This window comes from Nyctereutes procyonoides, unplaced genomic scaffold (genome assembly GCF_905146905.1).
Source record: "Nyctereutes procyonoides isolate TBG_1078 unplaced genomic scaffold, NYPRO_anot_genome, whole genome shotgun sequence".
Classification (NCBI taxonomy): domain Eukaryota; kingdom Metazoa; phylum Chordata; class Mammalia; order Carnivora; family Canidae; genus Nyctereutes; species Nyctereutes procyonoides.
The window spans coordinates 12824587-12842662 of record NW_026575134.1 but is presented as its reverse complement, the minus strand read 5'-3'; the positions used below and the strand labels follow the sequence as shown (position 1 = coordinate 12842662).

General features: G+C 37.0%; 1 protein-coding gene across 2 annotated transcripts; it reads left to right on the top strand.

Annotated features, from left to right (window-relative positions):
* The first annotated feature begins 93 nt into the window (after positions 1-93).
* DUS4L (dihydrouridine synthase 4 like) lies at positions 94-16551 on the top strand. 2 transcript variants are annotated; one of them, XM_055301117.1, is made up of 7 exons: positions 515-616; positions 5032-5168; positions 9387-9508; positions 12367-12484; positions 13756-13878; positions 14779-15005; positions 15726-16548. In XM_055301117.1, the coding sequence occupies exons 2-7, from the start codon at positions 5053-5055 to the stop codon at positions 15971-15973; spliced, it is 954 nt and encodes a 317-aa protein (XP_055157092.1). In that variant the 5' UTR covers positions 515-616; positions 5032-5052; the 3' UTR covers positions 15974-16548. The 2 variants fall into 2 exon arrangements, with proteins under 2 accessions (XP_055157093.1, XP_055157092.1); XM_055301118.1 differs by lacking the exon at positions 13756-13878 and having other exon boundaries at positions 94-616; positions 15726-16551.
* The last annotated feature ends 1525 nt before the right edge of the window (positions 16552-18076 follow it).

Here is an 18076-nt window from a genome sequence, read left to right as displayed (position 1 = left end):
GTCAGCGGGCGTCCCGCCCCCGCCCCGCCCATGTGCTGACGCACAATGCCCGCGCCGCCGGCCCCGCCCCGCCCACGGCCTGGGGAGTCGGCTCCGTGGGCGCCGCCGCCGCGCGAATCTCGGGCTGGGAGCCGCGCCGCGGGGCCCGGAGCCGGCGCGCGCGGGGAGCCGAGGCGGCGGGCTTGGCGCCGTGTGCCGTCGTGCCCCCGGCCCAAGAGACGGCGGGCGCGGGAACCTGGCCGTGCAAGTATTCAACCCGGAACTGGGGCCTCCCGGCGGAGGCCGGACGCGAGAGCGGAGGTTTCTGGGAGCTCCGCGGGCACAGCCGGGGCCTCGGGCGCCGCGCGCCGTGGCTGGCCGCCCTGGGGTGGACGCTGGCGGGAGAGCTGGGGAAGGATGAGCGCGGAGGACAGAGTTAGGGGGAGCCGAAGGCTGGTGGACAAGGAGGACCGACCCGGGAAAGCCCAGCGGACTCAGCCTCTGCCCTCCCTTGACCTTGAGCTTTTTCTTTCAGCCACGTGCTAGGAGTGATGCCAAACTTTTTTTTTTTTTTCCTCTTTCAAACGGACGGATTTTCCATGATCTCCAACTAACAGTATTGAAGCTGCCGAATCAAGTTAGTCCCCATTATCTTCTCCGCTAATGCATCTGCATTATTCACCGAGGTCCCCGCCCCCGAGATGCACACTGATAAGTTAACGGGTCAGCCACCCTGGTACGAGAAGGTTAAGCATCCCTGCACAAGGATCTGTGATACAGGGGATCCCTGGGTGGCTCAGCGGTTCACGCCTGCCTCTGGCCCAGAGCGTGATCCTGGAGTCCCGGGATCGAGTCCCGCATCATGGAGCCTGCTTCTCCCTCTGCCTGGGTCTCTGCCTCTCTCTCTTCCTCTCTGTGTCTATCATGAATAAATAAATAAAATCTTTTTTTAAAAAAATCTGTAATATAACTTGCCCTATACACGGAGAACCAGTTTTTCCCAATTCCGAAGCCACATGGTTCCCTCGATTCTGCTAATAGTATTTCAACAAGGTGCTATAATAGTACTTTGTGCATGTAATGCTCATAACCACTCAGGTGAGCGTGTGTCTTATGCTTTCCCTCGACTTTGTCTCAGGTTTTTCCCTGGTGTTTTTGGTCTCAATCACAGTCTGGCTAGAATCGTTGGTTCTGAATGTATCACGAGAATCGCTCAGGGCAATGTGCTCAGACTCACGCTAGAATTCATTATCCATAATACAATTTTTAATTCTCTAATGTTGATGAATAATATCTTTTTTTTTTTAAGATTTTTATTCATGAGAGACATAGAAGCAGAGACACAGGCAGAGGGAAAAGCAGGCTCCATGCAGGGAGCCCCACTTACTTGATTCTGGGTCTTCAGGATCCCGCTGTGGGTTCCAGGCGGCGCTAAACTGCTGAGCCACCAGGGCTGCCCTGAATAATATCTTTGAATTATGGGTTCTTTTTTCTGTCCTTGGCTTTTACTTTGGGAAGGTTCTAGAAAAGTTGCGTAAAACTCGTTCATTTAGTGAAGAGTTTTGAGCCCCAACTGTACACACCAACATGAGTTTACAAATGAGACTCCATTCCTGTCATGTCCCAGAGGAGCTCATAAAGTAGAAACCCATGTAGACAAACAATGGTACCAGGTGCTTGATAGTTTGGATTTGTTTATTAAGCTTAACTACACATTGAAATCACCTGGAGAGCTTTAAAAAAAAAAAAAACACACTGATAGCTGCACGGTAAGCCCAGAGATTCACACTTAATTGGTCTGGGGTATGGTTTGAGCATCCTGAGTCTTAAAAGCTCCCCAAATTATTCTAATATAGAATCAAGATTGAAAACTACTGATTTATTCATTAAGCAAATACATATTGAGGGAGGCCTTTGTACCACGTACTGGAACTACAAGAATGAGTGTGAATGAAATTGTTCTTGCTGAAGTTCCTAATGACCTAGTTCCTAATTAGATGCTTTTTATTAGTCTTTTCCTTACTTAACTCTTCTGTGATGTTTAAGATGCTTATCCCCTCTTTCTTTGACACTCTCCCGTCTTCAGTCTTTGAATATCACTCCAGGTTTATTCTTCTCAGCTCCAGAATTCATATCACTGTCTCCTTTGCATTATTCTTTTTCTTTTAGTTGAATGTTGATGCTTCTAAGGATTTCTTGCCAGATACGGCATCTTTAAGTGCTTTGTCCATGTTCTTGATTTTTTTTCATTTCAACTTATTACCTAAAAGTTAAAAACCATCAGTCTGTATCTCTAGTTTTTTCCTGAGCATCATATCTGTATAAGCAGTTGTGAGACATCACCATCTGGAAATCTCATGAGCACCTCAAATTTAATGTGCCCAAATATGAACTCCTGTTTCCCTGGTAAAACCTATTCCTCTTTATTTTCTGTCTCATAGATTGGACTTACACCCACCCAGCCTCAAAAGCCAAAGCGTGCACATCATCCTAGAATTCTCTCATACTATACAACATGCACTGTCCTGAAATTTAGCTGATTTCCACCAACTAAATATCTTGCCAGCTTATTTTTATTTCTAAATAGCTCCTAAGTGGGTTCTCACTTCTTATTCTTAGCGACCCAGGTCAGACACTCATGCATCGGACCAGCTTACTACAATAGCCTCCTTTGATATTTTGCCAAAAGTCCTTCCCCCTTTCAGTAAAATTTTTCTAAATTAGAAATCCAATTATGTCATTTTCCCACTAAAATGTTTCATTTACACATATACAAGGAGAGACATACAGCCAATACAAAACTACCTGCTATGTATGAAAGTATGTTATATGCACATATGCATGGTGGGCGCATATGAAACATCACCCACGGAGGTGGAAAAATGGTTAACCAAGGCCCTATAGTATAAAATTATTTAGATTTTACTCCAGGTTAGAATAAAGGTCCATGGTTATACAGGCCTTCTCCCTCTTCTAGTATGCTCAAATAACACAGGACTACTAATGGTTCATTCTTCAGGTTTATTTCATCATTTTCAAACCTCTGGTTTTATATGTTGCTCCCTGTAACAGGACAGTAGGACAGCGCCCCATCTCCCACATATGTTAGCTAAAGCTTTCCCTCCTCTGCTGTTGATGTCTTCCCTCATTTCTCTAGACACTTATTTCCACAACAGTTAAATTGTGTCTAAGTGCATGTATTAGAACTACCATTTTGTGTAAGTATGTCTAACTCGAATACATTTTTAAAGACAAGAAATGTATTTCCATCTGTATTCCCAACACATAGCAGGAACTTAATATTTGTTGTATGATTAAATACATGTCCATGCCCTCAAAAACTCAAGAAGTGGATGTGTTATTATTATACTCTATAATGATAAGTGCATATGGCGACAGGAGAACCTAGGGTGTAGTGAGTAAGTAAGATCATCTCTATCTGGGATTCAGAGAAGACAAAATCAAGATGGGGGATGATTGAGTGCACACACTAGGGCAATGCTCAAGATTTGATGAAAGGTACTGCTCGGTTGACCCACTTGTGGGACATGGAGAAGTGAGTGTGGAGGGCAAGCTCCAGGTTTCTGACTTGAGTGTGTAGGGATGGCATAGTTAGGATATGAAATGCCAGAGGGAAGAAACAGGCTTGATTCATGAAAAGGAACTACCTTTCTGTTGCTTATGTTTTACTTATGTGGGCTTACATTGGTCTAATCATAAATTTTTACTTTAAAAAAGGAGGTAAGGGGTGTCTGGGTGTCTTAGTTAAGCATCCTACTCTTGATTTCAGTCACGTCATGATCTCAGAGTCATGAGATCGAGCCCCGTATCGGGCTTTGTGCTCAGCACGGAGTCTGCTCTTCTCTTCTCCCATGCTCACTCACTCTCTCTCTCAAACTCTTTAAAGTAAGTAAATAAAAATTATAAAGAGATAAAAGACTGAACATTGGTCAATAAAGCTAGCTTGTTTCAACTGTATACTACCTAAAGAAGTCGAAATTCTTGGCTTATATTTAGATTATAACTACTTTCTAGGTGAGCTAAACAAAAAATTGCATGTTGAGCAATTAGACCTTCCTAAAGTTTGCCCATATCTGTTGCTAAGTTACTGAGGCCAAACATTGGAATATGGAAAGCGGCCAACACTATGAAATGACAGCATTTTAAGTATAGCAAATTTAAAAACATTTAGGAACTACTTAATCACTTGTATCTGGATATAAAATTGATTTATTCAGGGACACCTAGGTGGCTCAGTGGTTGAGCATCTGCCTTCAGCTCAGCGTGTGATCCTGGGGTCCTGGGATGGAGTCCCGCATCAGGCTCATCACTGGCAGCCGTCTTCTCCATCTGCCTGTGCCCCTGCCTCTCTGTGTCCCTCATGCATAAATAAATAAAAATAATCTTTTTTAAAAAGTGATGTATTCAATTACATGATCATAATGGGAATTTTTGCTAGTTGATACCACATTTAAATTTTTAAATAAAAGTTTGCCTTCTGATCCAGATACAAAGAATAGAAATTGTGAATAACAATAAACATTAACCCCATTTAGCTTTCCTGTATAAAACAAGGTATTTCAAGTGCCAGACATACACAGTCTTATACATTAAATTATTCAAATCAGATTCTCTGGTTTATCAATACCAAACAAAGTAACATGGGAAATATTAAACATAATATGAAAAGCCGTGCTATGCTAAGAAAAAAACTTGTAGCTTTCCACATCTTGAGCATTTATTAATTTGAGCAGAAAATGTTACTTTAGTGAGTTAAGTATAGAATTTGAATCTGTTAGTGTTTGACACGAACAAGCATAATTTGTACTGAATATATAAACGTGATGATTTCACAGTGTACTAAAAACTGTCAGTGACTTATAGAGATAGGATTCTGTAGTATCCTATTTGATACTGTGAAAAAAAGCTAAAAAGATTCCCGAGCCCACAAGCCTGACAAAAAAATATATATTCTTGGCAGTTGAAATTGTTAGAATGATGGGAATTCATCTAATGAAAGTAATTTTTCTCTATGCAAACTGTCTCTTTCAGATTTGAAACAAATCTGTATTCATGAAGAGTGACTGCATACCAACCACAATATGTCAAGAAAGAAAAAAAGATCCAATAGAAATGCTTCATTCTGGGCAGCTGGTAAAAGTCTGTGCCCCAATGGTTCGATATTCAAAGTAAGTATTAGTAAATGGTTAATGAGCCAAGATGTGATTTCCTTTTTGTGCTCTGACCACCATATGGGATCATCAAACACCTAGTTTTGGGATTATGTCTAGGCTGGCATGCTGGTGTATGCCTGTTATGTGCATGGTCTTGAGTAAACAATTCACCCCTTCAAATTTCACTTTTTATATCTATAAAAAAAAAAGATATCTGCTTATAATTCCCACCTATAAAGATATAGTGGATATTAAATGAAAGGATATTAAGTAAATCTAAACATTCATGCACAGGTTTTTGTTTGAACATAAGTCTTCACATGTCTGGATCAAATCCCTACGACTGCAATTGCTAGATCATGTGATAACTATATGTTTAGTTTTTTTAAGAAACTGCCAAATTTTCCAGAGTGTCTGTACTGTTTCACACTTTTACCAACAGAATATGAGGGATCTAGTTTCTCTTCATCATCATCAATGTGTAATGTCATTTTTTTAGTTTTAGCCATCTGATAGGTGTGTAGAGATATCTCATGATTTTAATATCCATTTCCTTTATAGCTAGCGATGTTGGAAATGTTTTCATATGTTTATTTGTCCCCTGTATATTGTTGGAAAAATATTTCTTTATGTCTGTTGCCAATATTCTAATTAAATTATTTGCTTTTTTTACTATTGAGTTGGTTTTTAAATTTTTTTCAATTGTGGTAAAATATAGCTTAGACATTTTAAGCATTTGCAGTGTACAGTTCAATAATGTTAAGTGCATTCACATTGTTATACAGCCAATCTCTAAAACTCTTTGTTTTACAAAACTGAAACTCTACACCTATTAAACAATAGCTCCCCATTCCACCACCACCGCCCCCCATTCCTGTCAACCATCATTCTACTTTCTCACTCTTTGAACTTGACTACTCTAGGTATTCATATAAGTGAAATTATATAATAGTTGCTTTTTTGAGACTGACTTATTTCACTTAGCATTATAGCCTCAGGGTTCATCCATGTCATAGCATGTATCAGAATTTCCTTTATTTTAAAGGCTGAATGATATTCCGTTTGTATGTATGTACTCCATTTTATTTATTGATTTATGGATGCTTGGGTTGCTTCTACATTTTAGCTATTTCAAGTAATACTGCTATGAATATGGATACATAAATGTCTTTCAGTTCTTTGGGATATATGCCCAGCAGCAAGTGTTAGATCATATGACAATTCTATTTTTAATTTTTTTGAGGAATGTCCATATTGTTTTCCATTTTTATATTCCCACCAGCAAGCAGTATTACAAGAGTTCCAATTCCTCACCACCCTCACCAATACTTACTGTATTGTTTGTTTTTTCCATAGTCATCCTAGTGAATGTAAAGTGGTATCTCATTGTGCTTATTAGCTGTGTTTATATCTTTGAGGAAATGTCTACTCAAACCCTTTGCCCATTTTTGAATCAGGTTTTTGTTGTTGTTGAGTTTTTCTTTATTACTGAATTTTGAAAGTTCTCTATATATTCTAGATACTATTCCTTTGTCAGATATGTGATTTGCAAATATATTCTCCCAGTATGTAGCATATTTTTTCATCTTCTTAACAGGGTCTTTGCAGAGCAAAACCTTTTTATTTAATGATAAAGTCTAATTTACCAAGTTTTCCTTTTGTAAATTGTGCTTTTGATGTCAAGTTTAAGAAAACTTTGTGTAGCTCGTAATCCTGAAGTTTTTCTCCTTTTTTTTCCTCAAAAAGTCTTATTTTTTTGTTTTACATCTAAGTCCATAATCAATTTTGAGTTCATCTTTGTATAAATGTGAGGTTTAGAGTTGAGGGGTGTTTTATTTCGGTTTGGTTTGGTTCTGCCTGTGGATGTCTAATTACTCCAGCACCATTTGTTGAAGACTCTCTTTCCAGCATGGAATTTCTTTTGCATCATTCTCAAAAATCATTTGGACATGTTTATGTAGCTCTTTATCTGCATTCCCTGTCCTGTTCTGTTGAGCTATGCGTCTATCTCCCAACCAGTACTACACAATCCTGATTACTACACAATCCTGATAGCTATATAATAAGTATTTAATTAAATTAGGTAGACTAATTCCTCAAGCTTTATTTTTCTTTTTTTTCTTTATCTTTCTTTCTCAATATTGTTTTAGCTATTCTAGTTCCTTTGCCCTTCTAAATAATTTGTAATATGATTTTGTCTTTATCTACAAAATATCTTGCTGGAATTTCCAGAAGAATTGTATTAAATATGTATATCAATTTGGGGAGAATTTAATTCCTTTCTATGTTGGGTCTCCCAACTCATGAACATAGATAGTATGTTTTTCCCATTTATTTAGATCTTTGATTTTTTTCATCATCATTGTGTATAGCTTTCAGCATATTAAGTGCTATACATGTTTTGAAGACTTACACCTGAGTATTTTTCTCTTTTTTTGGAGCGATTGTAAATGATATTATACTATTAATTTCAGTGTCCATGTATTCACAGTTATATACAGAAATAAAATTGATTTTTTATGTTAATTTTGTATCCTGTAAACTTACTGAACTTCCTTATTGAAGGATTTTTAAAATAAATTCCTTGGAATTATTTATGTGATCATCTCATCTACATATAGGGATAGTTTTATTTCTTCCTTTCCATCATATGCCTTTTATTTCTTTTTCATACACTGACTAGAAGTTCCAGCAGTAGGTTAAATAAGAATGATGAGAGCAAGCATCTTTGCTTTGTCCTTGATCTAAAAGAAATATGTTCTGTTTTTCATCTTTACGTATATTAGCTATAGAAGTTTTTTGCAGATGCTCTTTATCAAGTGGAGAAAGTTTTCCCTCTTCCTATTTTCTTGAGTTTTTGGTTTTTTTAATCATGAATGAGTATTATTTTGTCAAATGCTTTTTCTATATTGATTGATACAATTACATAATGTTTCTTTTAGCTTTTTAATAGAGTAGATTCTATTGATTGATTCTGAATTTTGAACCTTCTGTTTTAACTTTTTTTTTTCTGCCATCACTATAGCAGGAGAGAAATGAGAAAGCACTACCCCACTACTAGGAGGTGAAAGTAAAAGTCCTGATTTCTTATTTGGTCTCCTTTGTCACTCTGGGTGCAGAGGGAATGGCTCCTCGTTACTGCTAACCTGGGGGCAAGCCATGAAGGGGATGGCCTGGTAGCTGCTGGACTATATTAAAAGTCCTAGCCTTTCACCAAGCATACTCTGATACTATTTAACAGTGGAAAGAGAGAAAGTATTAAAGTTACTGGCCAGCAAGTTTTAAAGTCCCAGTTCCCTACCTGGCCTTCTCTGACGCCACTATGAAGGTGTGTTAGAAAAGTTTGTTATAGCCTTGGAAAGGTGGAAGTCTAAGCTCCCCACTCAACACATGCTTCTGGAGGGGGGGGCCACAGTTTTGTCTCTGGTGTTTGGTTTGTAATTGTTCTGTCTTACTAGACTTCCCTTTTCCTAGTACTTGGTCAGAGAGAGCTGACTTTTGTTGGGGCTCTTTTTGTCTCACTCATTGGTATTTGTGGGTTGCCAGCTTCTTTAGGACCAAATCTGGGATATTTGAGGCAAAAAGGAAATCCAGGCAAAAACTCACCACTGTTGTTCCTCATATCCCAAGGTCACTAGCCTTTCTGTTTTCTTGTCTCCAACTTTCAGAGTTTTCTTATGTTTGTTTTATATATAGTATAGTCACCAATGTTAAAAAAAAAATTCAACTGAGTAAATTTGAAGATCTCACTGGCCTTATTAGGCAATTCAGAATCAGACAGTATCCCACCTAGCAAGTAAAGAGATGTTCCATGGATTTGTACAAAATGGGAGGTTTTTATAGGAAGAAAGGTAGAGCAAGAAGTTATTAGCAAAAGAAAAGGAAGATTGGTTCAGGCCAGGATATCTTTTGTTGGGGACAGGAACAACAGGAAATTTTTTATCCTGCAGGTTACCTTATTATTGCTGTTCAAGAAATTTCAGATTGACTTTAAAAGGTCACATTCCTGGGAAACTGTAATTAAGTCTTGGTTTGCAGGCATGGAGGTGGCAAATGACTCTAATTTGGGCTTGTTTTTTTCTTTTTTTAACAGCCGGAATAGGGAAAAGTATGTCTACTCTATCCTCTCAAAGGCAGGACTTTCCTCTAATAAATATTTAACAATTAAACTTGGAAGTACATATGATTGTGATGTTTTCTAAAATGCCTAATTAAAGTTTTATATGTTCACAGGTTGGCTTTTAGAACATTAGTAAGAAAATATGGTTGTGATCTGTGCTATACACCAATGATAGTTGCTGCTGATTTTGTCAGATCAATAAAAGCCCGAGACAGTGAATTTACTACAAACCAAGGTATGTGAAACCCAGAGTTTGCTGACTTTGTAAAACTTAAAAACAAAAAACAAAAAACTGTCTAAACAACACAATTCAGAGATTTTATTTTTAAATATTTTAGTTCTTTATGTTTGTAATAAGTTTTTAACATGTTTTTATTGAGTGCCATGTAAACTCTGGATGATGTATCTAAGTGTGAGGTCAGCCTTCCTTGGGGCCCCATCCTCTCACCTGAGCTATTAGGTTCTTATCTCACTGCTTCCAGTCTTGCCCCATTCCAAACCATCCTACAAATAGCCCAAAGGAACCTTTCTAAATGTAAATTTGATCACATCTCTTCACTGCCTCAAATCCTTCTTGGACAGTTCATGGCCTAAAGCAGTGGTTCTCAAGGGATGATAGCCAGACCAGCAGCATCAGCATCATCTAGAAACTTTTTCTAAATGGCAATTTTCCAGCTCTGCCGCAGGCCCACTGAATCAAAAACTCTGGGTATATGGTCCAGCAATCTGTTTTTAAAAGCCCTCCAGGAGATTCTGAGCTTGCTAAAGATTGAGAACCAGTGGCCTAAAGAGTAAAATTCCAGTACCTGTCACTGTGCGTGGCTGGCTCAGTCAGTAAACCATGTGACACTTGACCTCAGGGTGGAAAGTTCGAGCCCCAGGTTAGGTGAAGAGATTACTTTAAAAAAAAAAAAAATCCCGGTACCTGTGAATAATATATGACATTCCTCATGATCCAGCCTCTGAATATATTTTTTGCAGCTTTATCTTCCATTAGTTTCTCTCCATAGCCAACCAGCTTTATTCCTTTTTTTTAAGATTTATTTATTTATTTTGAGAGAGAAAGAAAGTGTACTCGCACATATGAGTGGGTGAGGGGGCAGAGGGAAAGAATCTTTCAAGCAGACTTCCTGCTGGGCATAGAGCCTGTCACGAGGCTCCATCCCATGACCCATGAGATGACCTGAGCTAAAACCAAGAGTCAGAGGCCTAATCAACTGAGCTACCCAGGCATCTCCGCCCCAGCAACTTTATTCTGTAGCAATACTAATTTGTTTAAGTCCCTGAACATGCCCCGTCCTCCCATACTTCTCTACCTGGAATGTCCTTTCCTCAGCCATGCCTACACCCCAGATCCATGTCTCTCTGGCAAATGATACCACATGCTTCTTAATCCAGCTCTCAAAGTTTGTGGCCGGGGACTTTGCCTAATTGCCCTCCACTATTGTCCTCGCTCACAAGGTTTTCACTGGCCTTAATCCTGCTGTATTATAATTTCCTCTTTGTATGCCTGTCTGCTAGACTATGTGCTACTTGAAGTCTGGAATTAACCTCTTACCGATTCGTACCCTTAGCTTCTAGCCCTGTGTTGAAAATATATTAGACCAATAAATGGTTATTAAATTGAAATTCTGTAACTCCCTGAGTTATAATGGGAAAAAACATTTTACACCCTCAGGGAAAAGCATATTCTCCTATCTCATGTTAGTCCTATAAATCAGTGGATCGCCATAGAAATTTTGAATCAAAAAAATAAGTAAAAATAAATTAAAAAGAAAAAAAATTTCTGAATCAGTGGAAGTAGGACGATGCTCAGAAATCTGCATTTTGGCAAACACCCAGTGTATCTCATATAGATGGTCCTCAAAAGAACTTTAGGAAAATTAAAATACATCTGTCCAGAATTTATAACACCCAAAGAAAGATGAGAAAAATATGTCCGTTAAAACTTAAGAAATATCTGACACATTTGCTATATTAAAACTTAAATTTATGTGTAAGAAAGGAGCACACATGTACTCAAAGACAAACCAAAACCTGGAGAAAATATTTATAGTTATAAAATATTTATAATTTACAATAGAGGAGCACCTGGGTGGCTCAGTCCGTTAAGCGCCTGACTTGGGCTCAGGTCATGATCCCAGGCTCCTGGGATTGAGCCCTGAGTGGGGCTCCCAGCTCAGTGGGGAGTCTGTTTGTCCCTCTGCTCCTCTTCCCACTAGTGCTCTCCCTTTCTCTATCTCTTTCAAATAAATAAAATATATAAAATATATGTGTGTGTGTATGTGTATGTTTACAATAGATAGCAGAGCTAATTTTTATAAAGCTCTTTTATAAGAAAATTTTAAAAAATAATAAGAACATAAAGAACAATTAAAAGAAGAGTAACACATAGAAAAGTGGACAGAGAATATGGAGAGCAAACCCACAAATAAAAATACACTCTATTGGATATACAATGTTGAAAAAGTTGTGAGGAAACAAAAACTGTCATCTTTCTTTCTTTTGAAAGAAAACTGTGATGTCTATCAAAATGTTAGTTAGATGCCCATCCAGCAGTTACATTCCTGGGAATTTACCCTATGAATATACTCAGAGGAGCATGTGAGTAATAGTATTCTCATCGCAGCATTGTTTGCAAAAGCCACCCAAAAAAAGTCTAAAAGTACACTGCATGGTCCATCCATTCAAAAGAATACACTAGTAAAAAGAAAATACATTGGAGTACAGCTCCCAGATATATCAAGGGGGAAAAAGCAGTAGGCATAGAAATGTACATAAAATGTTCACGTTTGTTTAAATTTTACAGGTATACATAAAATTGTTCTGGAATACAATAAACTAATTATCATCTTTGAAAATGAGATCTGTTCATCAAGAGTGTTATAGTTTTCATTTTATCAAATTTCATATTGTTTGTACTAAATGTAAATTACTTTTAATTTTAAATATTTAAGATTAGTTTAATGCTACCTTGTTTAAATAGATACTGATTAGGCTGAAAGTAATCATTATCCTGTACAAACATGAAGAGTTTCATGGTGTGTGTGTGTGTTTCTATGAATTTTAATGTTGAGCTATTCATTTTATCAGGTGATTGCCCATTGATTGTTCAGTTTGCTGCTAACGATGCGAGACTTTTATCTGATGCTGCTCGTATTGTCTGTCCTTATGCGAATGGAATAGACATTAACTGCGGTTGCCCTCAGAGGTAAAGCTCAAAGAAGTTGGAAGAATTTTCAGAAAAATTAGAAAAAACTATGTGAACATGGTAAACTATTTCTCCAGTTTTCCAAGAATTAAAAAGTAAAGAAAATAGAGTTAAAGCACTTGGGCTCCAAATAAGAAGCAGGAAAAAAGAAGGAAATATTATGTAGGGAAACATATGCAAAGGTATTTTCTGATGGCTAAAACAATCCATAGATCACTTGATAAGTGTTTTGTCTCACTTTGCCACATTTTTTTATATGTGGATCTGCCTTTATCCTCATCCATAAGTGGTTATGGAAGACTTAAACATTTATAGCAGTCCCTAAAATGAATTTTTACTGCCATGTCAGATAAGAAACTGTGATTCTATGATTTGAGAAATTGACACTTGTTTTCTCCTAATTTTCTCTGTAAGAATACCTCCTTATAGTTACCCTTTCTTTGTACCACAGTTACTTGGTTGAGTCTAAGTAAATGGGTATTAAAAAAATAATAAGTAGGGATCCCTGGGTGGCGCAGCGGTTTGGCGCCTGCCTTTGGCCCAGGGCGCGATCCTGGAGACCCAGGATCGAGTCCCGCGTCGGGCTCCCGGTGCATGGAGCCTGCTTCTCCCTCTGCCTGTGTCTCTGCCTCTCTCTCTCTCTGTATGACTATCGTAAATAAATTTAAAAAAATTAAAAAAAAAATAAGTAACTGGGTATTGATAGGATGCTTAATTTGATAATAATATCCCTACCTTCCTAGCATTGTGTTAGATTATCTGTCAATAATAAAAAAATGTGTCCAAAGAATAAAATCAAGGTTTTAAGTACATCATAATCCAAACAGATTAGACATATTTGTATACTCATTAGGAGAGTTAAATAAGCTGTTTAGTGGTCTTGGAATGCTGTAAGCCAAAAATATCTTTCTACTATTAAGATTAATAAAACGTCTTGTTATGTACAATAAACATCAAATTTGGAATTTTAAAAATCTGAAGTAATTGCAATTAACTACAAATACCTAAGTCTGTTTTGGTTGAATGAATTTTAATTTAATTTTCTCACTTGCCGATGAAAGCCATTTCTCCTAAGTACTTTTTGATCTGGGAACATATTTTCCTTATCTCATATTGATCCACATTAAAATGTTGGATCTGTGAATTATAAAAGTCTGATTCCATTCCAGGTCGCTAAGACAGAGAAATAGATGCACTTACAGAGCTTTTAAAATTGTATCTTCTATTCTGACTAATTACAATTCATTTCTTGTTGTGCCTGCTTTATAAAGGTGGGCAATGGCAGAAGGTTATGGAGCTTGCTTAATAAACAAGCCAGAGCTTGTTCAAGATATGGTGAAACAAGTAAGAAATCAAGTGGAAAATCCCAGATTTTCAATATCTATTAAAATAAGGTAAAGAAAATATTTTAATCTACTGACACAACTTTCCATTACTTAGGAAATAAAATAATATTCCTTTAGTCTAAGAGTGTGGAAGTATCCATCTTTAATAAATTGGTAGCTAGTATATAGAAATGTTAAAACAAGACATTTAGTAAATGTGTACCATATAATTTTTATTTATAAAAATAACAGAACAACTTCATTTTTGTATTTTTTAATAGAAATTAAAACATCCCTTTATTATTAAAAACTTTCCCTCAAAAGAAACCCTCAGTTTTTTTCATGGACTGCTTAATTAATAATGCTGCAAGGGGCACCTGGGTGGCTCAGTCATTTAAGCTTCTAACTCTTGATGGCAGCTCAGGTCTTGATCTCAGAATCATGAGTTCAAGCCTCACATTGGGCTCCATGCTGGGTCTGGAGTCTACTTTAAAATAATAATAAAAATAATGAGAAACATTCCTGGTACCAAGAGTAGAGTAATATTTGTAATAAAATTTCACAATGAAAAGAAAATAAACCTGGAAGAGGTTTTTGGGTGACAGGTTAAAAACACATTTCATAATTTATTAGCCTACTCATGGATTGGGGGATACATAGCAGGTATTAGGATACCATTTTTCCATCCCTCTATGACAGTACTTGGATGAGTTTTTCAGTTATCAAAGCCAAAAGGGTGAAGCATTAGGTAAAATTTGTCATCCTATTTTTGCCATTAGTGAAATAGCTAAATTTAAAGTGTTAAATGGGAACTGATCTCAACAAAACCTTTCTTATAGTGGCATATAGTGATAATATAGCAAAGCTAACTGAATAATGTATCAGATGAAATATTATTTTATTTAGCTATTAATTTTAGCATTAGAAGTTGCATGTGGTGAATAGACTGATGTAATTTTGAAATGACAGGATCCATGATGACCTTACAAGAACTATAGATCTTTGTCGAAAGGCTGAGGCAACAGGAGTTTCTTGGATTACAGTCCATGGAAGAACTGTTGAAGAAAGACATCAGCCAGTTCACTATGAGGCCATTAAAATAATTAAGGAAAACATGTCTATACCTGTAATTGCTAACGGAGACATCAGAAGCTTGAAAGAAGCAGAAAATGTGTGGCATATTACTGGGACAGATGGTAAGAAATAAGTACTTGAGTTTGTCTTTTAATTAGGCAAAAAAAAAAAAATGGGAATAGGAGAGTGATGTTAAAGTGATTTTTCATTATTTATCTCTAAAATGGAGCCATATTTTTCTGTTGTACTGATTTAAGCTAAACAGTTCATTAAAATTATGTTAACTCTTTTACATATAGGCAGTATATTGTTTTAATCGGGATAAATTAAAGTCAGTTACTTTCTGCCACCATCATATCCAGTGAATGACCAGTTAAGAAGGCTATCTTCCAGATAGCCTATTTGTGAAATAGAGATGAGAATTAGTGAACACAAAGTGGTCCTAGAAGTCAAAGGAGCTACATACTCCTGTGGTTTTATTACTCCCTTGGATTATTGATACACCAAAATCTGTGGTAACTATTGCTAGATGGGACAATGTGGATAAACTTAACTTTAAGCAAACCCAATTTATGACAGTCTGGATTAACCGTTAAAAAAATCCCCAGAGACTAATTGTTTAATGTAGAAATCTTAAAAATTTTTTTAATTCTTGTAAGTACATTTAAATTCTTAGTTTACAAATGTAGCAAATTGTTTTGTAATTGAGTTATACTAATATGTGGGTATTGTGAAACCTTATAATACTACTTATTTTTCAATATTGTCAGTTTTTTCAAGTGTGACCTCATAACCTGTGAGTTCTTAATGTGTGAACAAATGTGATATGCTTTATTTTATAGGTGTGATGGTTGCAAGAGGACTCTTAGCAAACCCTGCCATGTTTGCTGGATATGACGAAACCCCGCTGCAGTGCATCTGGGACTGGATTGACATTGCTCTTGAACTTGGAACTCCTTATATGTGTTTCCATCAACATTTAATGTACATGATGGAAAAAATAACTTCAAGGCAGGAAAAAAGAGTGTTTAATGCTTTGTCAAGCACATCAGCAGTTTTAGATTACCTTACAGACCATTATGGGATTTGACTGGACTTCCTAAAGTATTTTAATATTTACTTCACTTTATATCTACAGTGAAACCACCCAAGGTCACATTTTGGTTTTTACTTTAAGTCAGTGTCTCTCCCCCATAAGCATAAAAACAGTGCCCTGAGAACATTTTAAAAAGTTAGTCCTAGACCCCATCCTTAGAGATTCTGATTCAGTACATCTATAGGATGGAAACAAAATTTAGTTGTAAAGAAGACCCCAGGTAGAGCAAACATCCTGGTCACTCTACCAAACATTGACAAACTGTTGTTCTGAAATCTATTATGGATTTAAAAAAAAAAAAAATTTCCTAAAGGAATTGTGTTTTTAACATTTTTAAATAAATTTTTTATTTTAATACTAAAAGTATGAGTCTAATAGTATTTATAAGTCAACATGAAGTATGTTTGAATGAAAATAAGTGCAAAGTGACAGAACAAATGCCAACTTCTACATAAAATGAAAAGGAACGAGAATTCTGTATAAAGTTACTTTCAGGGCTTAGATTAAAAATTCAAATTGGAAAATCAAACTGGTACTTCCTAATTCATGAATGACACTTCCAGGTATGTGTTTTAAATTCTATGTAACTTATTTAAATTGTTTTAAATTGTATGAGTTTAAATATCTGTGATGTTTTCTGATTTAAAATTAATAAGATCCATGAAACTCTAAATGATGTTAACTTTGTTACATTTCAAGTCTTCTAGATCCTTAGAAGATTGAGATCTTGCTTGATAAATACACTTGTACCTAAAATGACAAAAATTAATTTTAGTCTCCCACATTTTATATATAAAAAATTTGGTAGCCAATCTGGAGTTGATTATATATTTGAAATATTTCTTAGAGAATTTTAATTTAAATCTTTTTTTTAAATTTTTATTTATTTATGATAGAGAGAGAGAGAGGCAGAGACATAGGCAGAGGGAGAAGCAGGCTCCATGCACCGGGAGCCCGACGTGGGATTCGATCCCGGGTCTCCAGGATCGCGCCCTGGGCCAAAGGCAGGCGCTAAACCACTGCGCCACCCAGGGATCCCGAGAATTTTAATTTAAAAACCTAATTTTCATATGCTGTTTTTAGTGATTTATTTTTTGAAGATTTTATTTATTTATTCATGAGAGACGGAGAGAGAGAGAGAGGCAGAGACACAGGCAGAGGGAGAAGCAGGCTCCAAGAAGCAGGCTCCATGCAAGGAGCCGGGCGTGGGACTGGATCCCGGGACTCCAGGATCGCGCCCTGGGCCAAAGGCAAGCGCTAAACCGCTGAGCTACCCAGGGATCCCCGTGATTTATTTATTTATGATGTTATTTTTACACTTCCCAGCAATTGATAATAATTTTTTTGATAATTTTAATTTTATAGTTTCATGGTCTGGGAGTGTTGCTAAGAGAATTTTGTTGTTGGTGAATGTGCCACTGCAAGAATTCAGTATCTCAGTTATTAAAAGTTCCATAATCAAGGTACTGGCCTATATTACCAACATGAAAACTTTATAAGGAAATGGTTATCTAAAACTGCTTAATTCAAGCCTGGGTAGCTCAGTGGGTTAAAAATCTGCCTTCCGCTCAGGTCCTGATCCCAGAGTCCTAGGATGGAGCCCCATATCCAGTTCCCTGATCAGCGGAGAGCCTGCTTCTTCCTCTCCCCTGCCCCCCACTCATGCTCTCTCTGGGGCTTGCTCTTTCTCTCAAATAAATAAAATCTTTAAAAAAAAAAAAAAAAAACCCTTCATAGTTAATTCATAGTCTTTTTCCTCTCTTTTCTGTGTGATCAAGTATATCTGTGATGATAAGAAAAAGCACCCAGTTAAATGTATTTTTATTATTCTATAATCATATCTTTACTTACATTATTTAATATTCCCAAAATAATTCTGCCCAGAAGGATAATACTGTCATTTGTATTTCTGAGACCTTGTCAATAATGAAACAATAATCAAGTATATTCACGCAATTCGACAACCTGGACAATAGTAACTGAAGGAATGCGCCCACCCGTGGTTTGCTCCCTCTCCGTCCCTAAACGCCTCCCTAGGGAGAACTCTCTGCCCAGCCTGCGGACAAGAGCAGGAAAATAGGTCTTGAAGCTGCATAA

What these genes read in the sequence shown, in the direction of transcription:
- DUS4L (XM_055301117.1), top strand. Translation starts at nt 5,053, where the DNA reads ATGAAGAGTGACTGCATACCAACCACAATATGTCAAGAAAGAAAAAAA. An exon ending in TGAATTTACTACAAACCAAG is followed by an intron (nt 9,509 to 12,366) that starts GTATGTGAAACC and finishes TCATTTTATCAG; the next exon opens with GTGATTGCCCATTGATTGTT. An exon ending in GCATATTACTGGGACAGATG is followed by an intron (nt 15,006 to 15,725) that starts GTAAGAAATAAG and finishes TTTATTTTATAG; the next exon opens with GTGTGATGGTTGCAAGAGGA.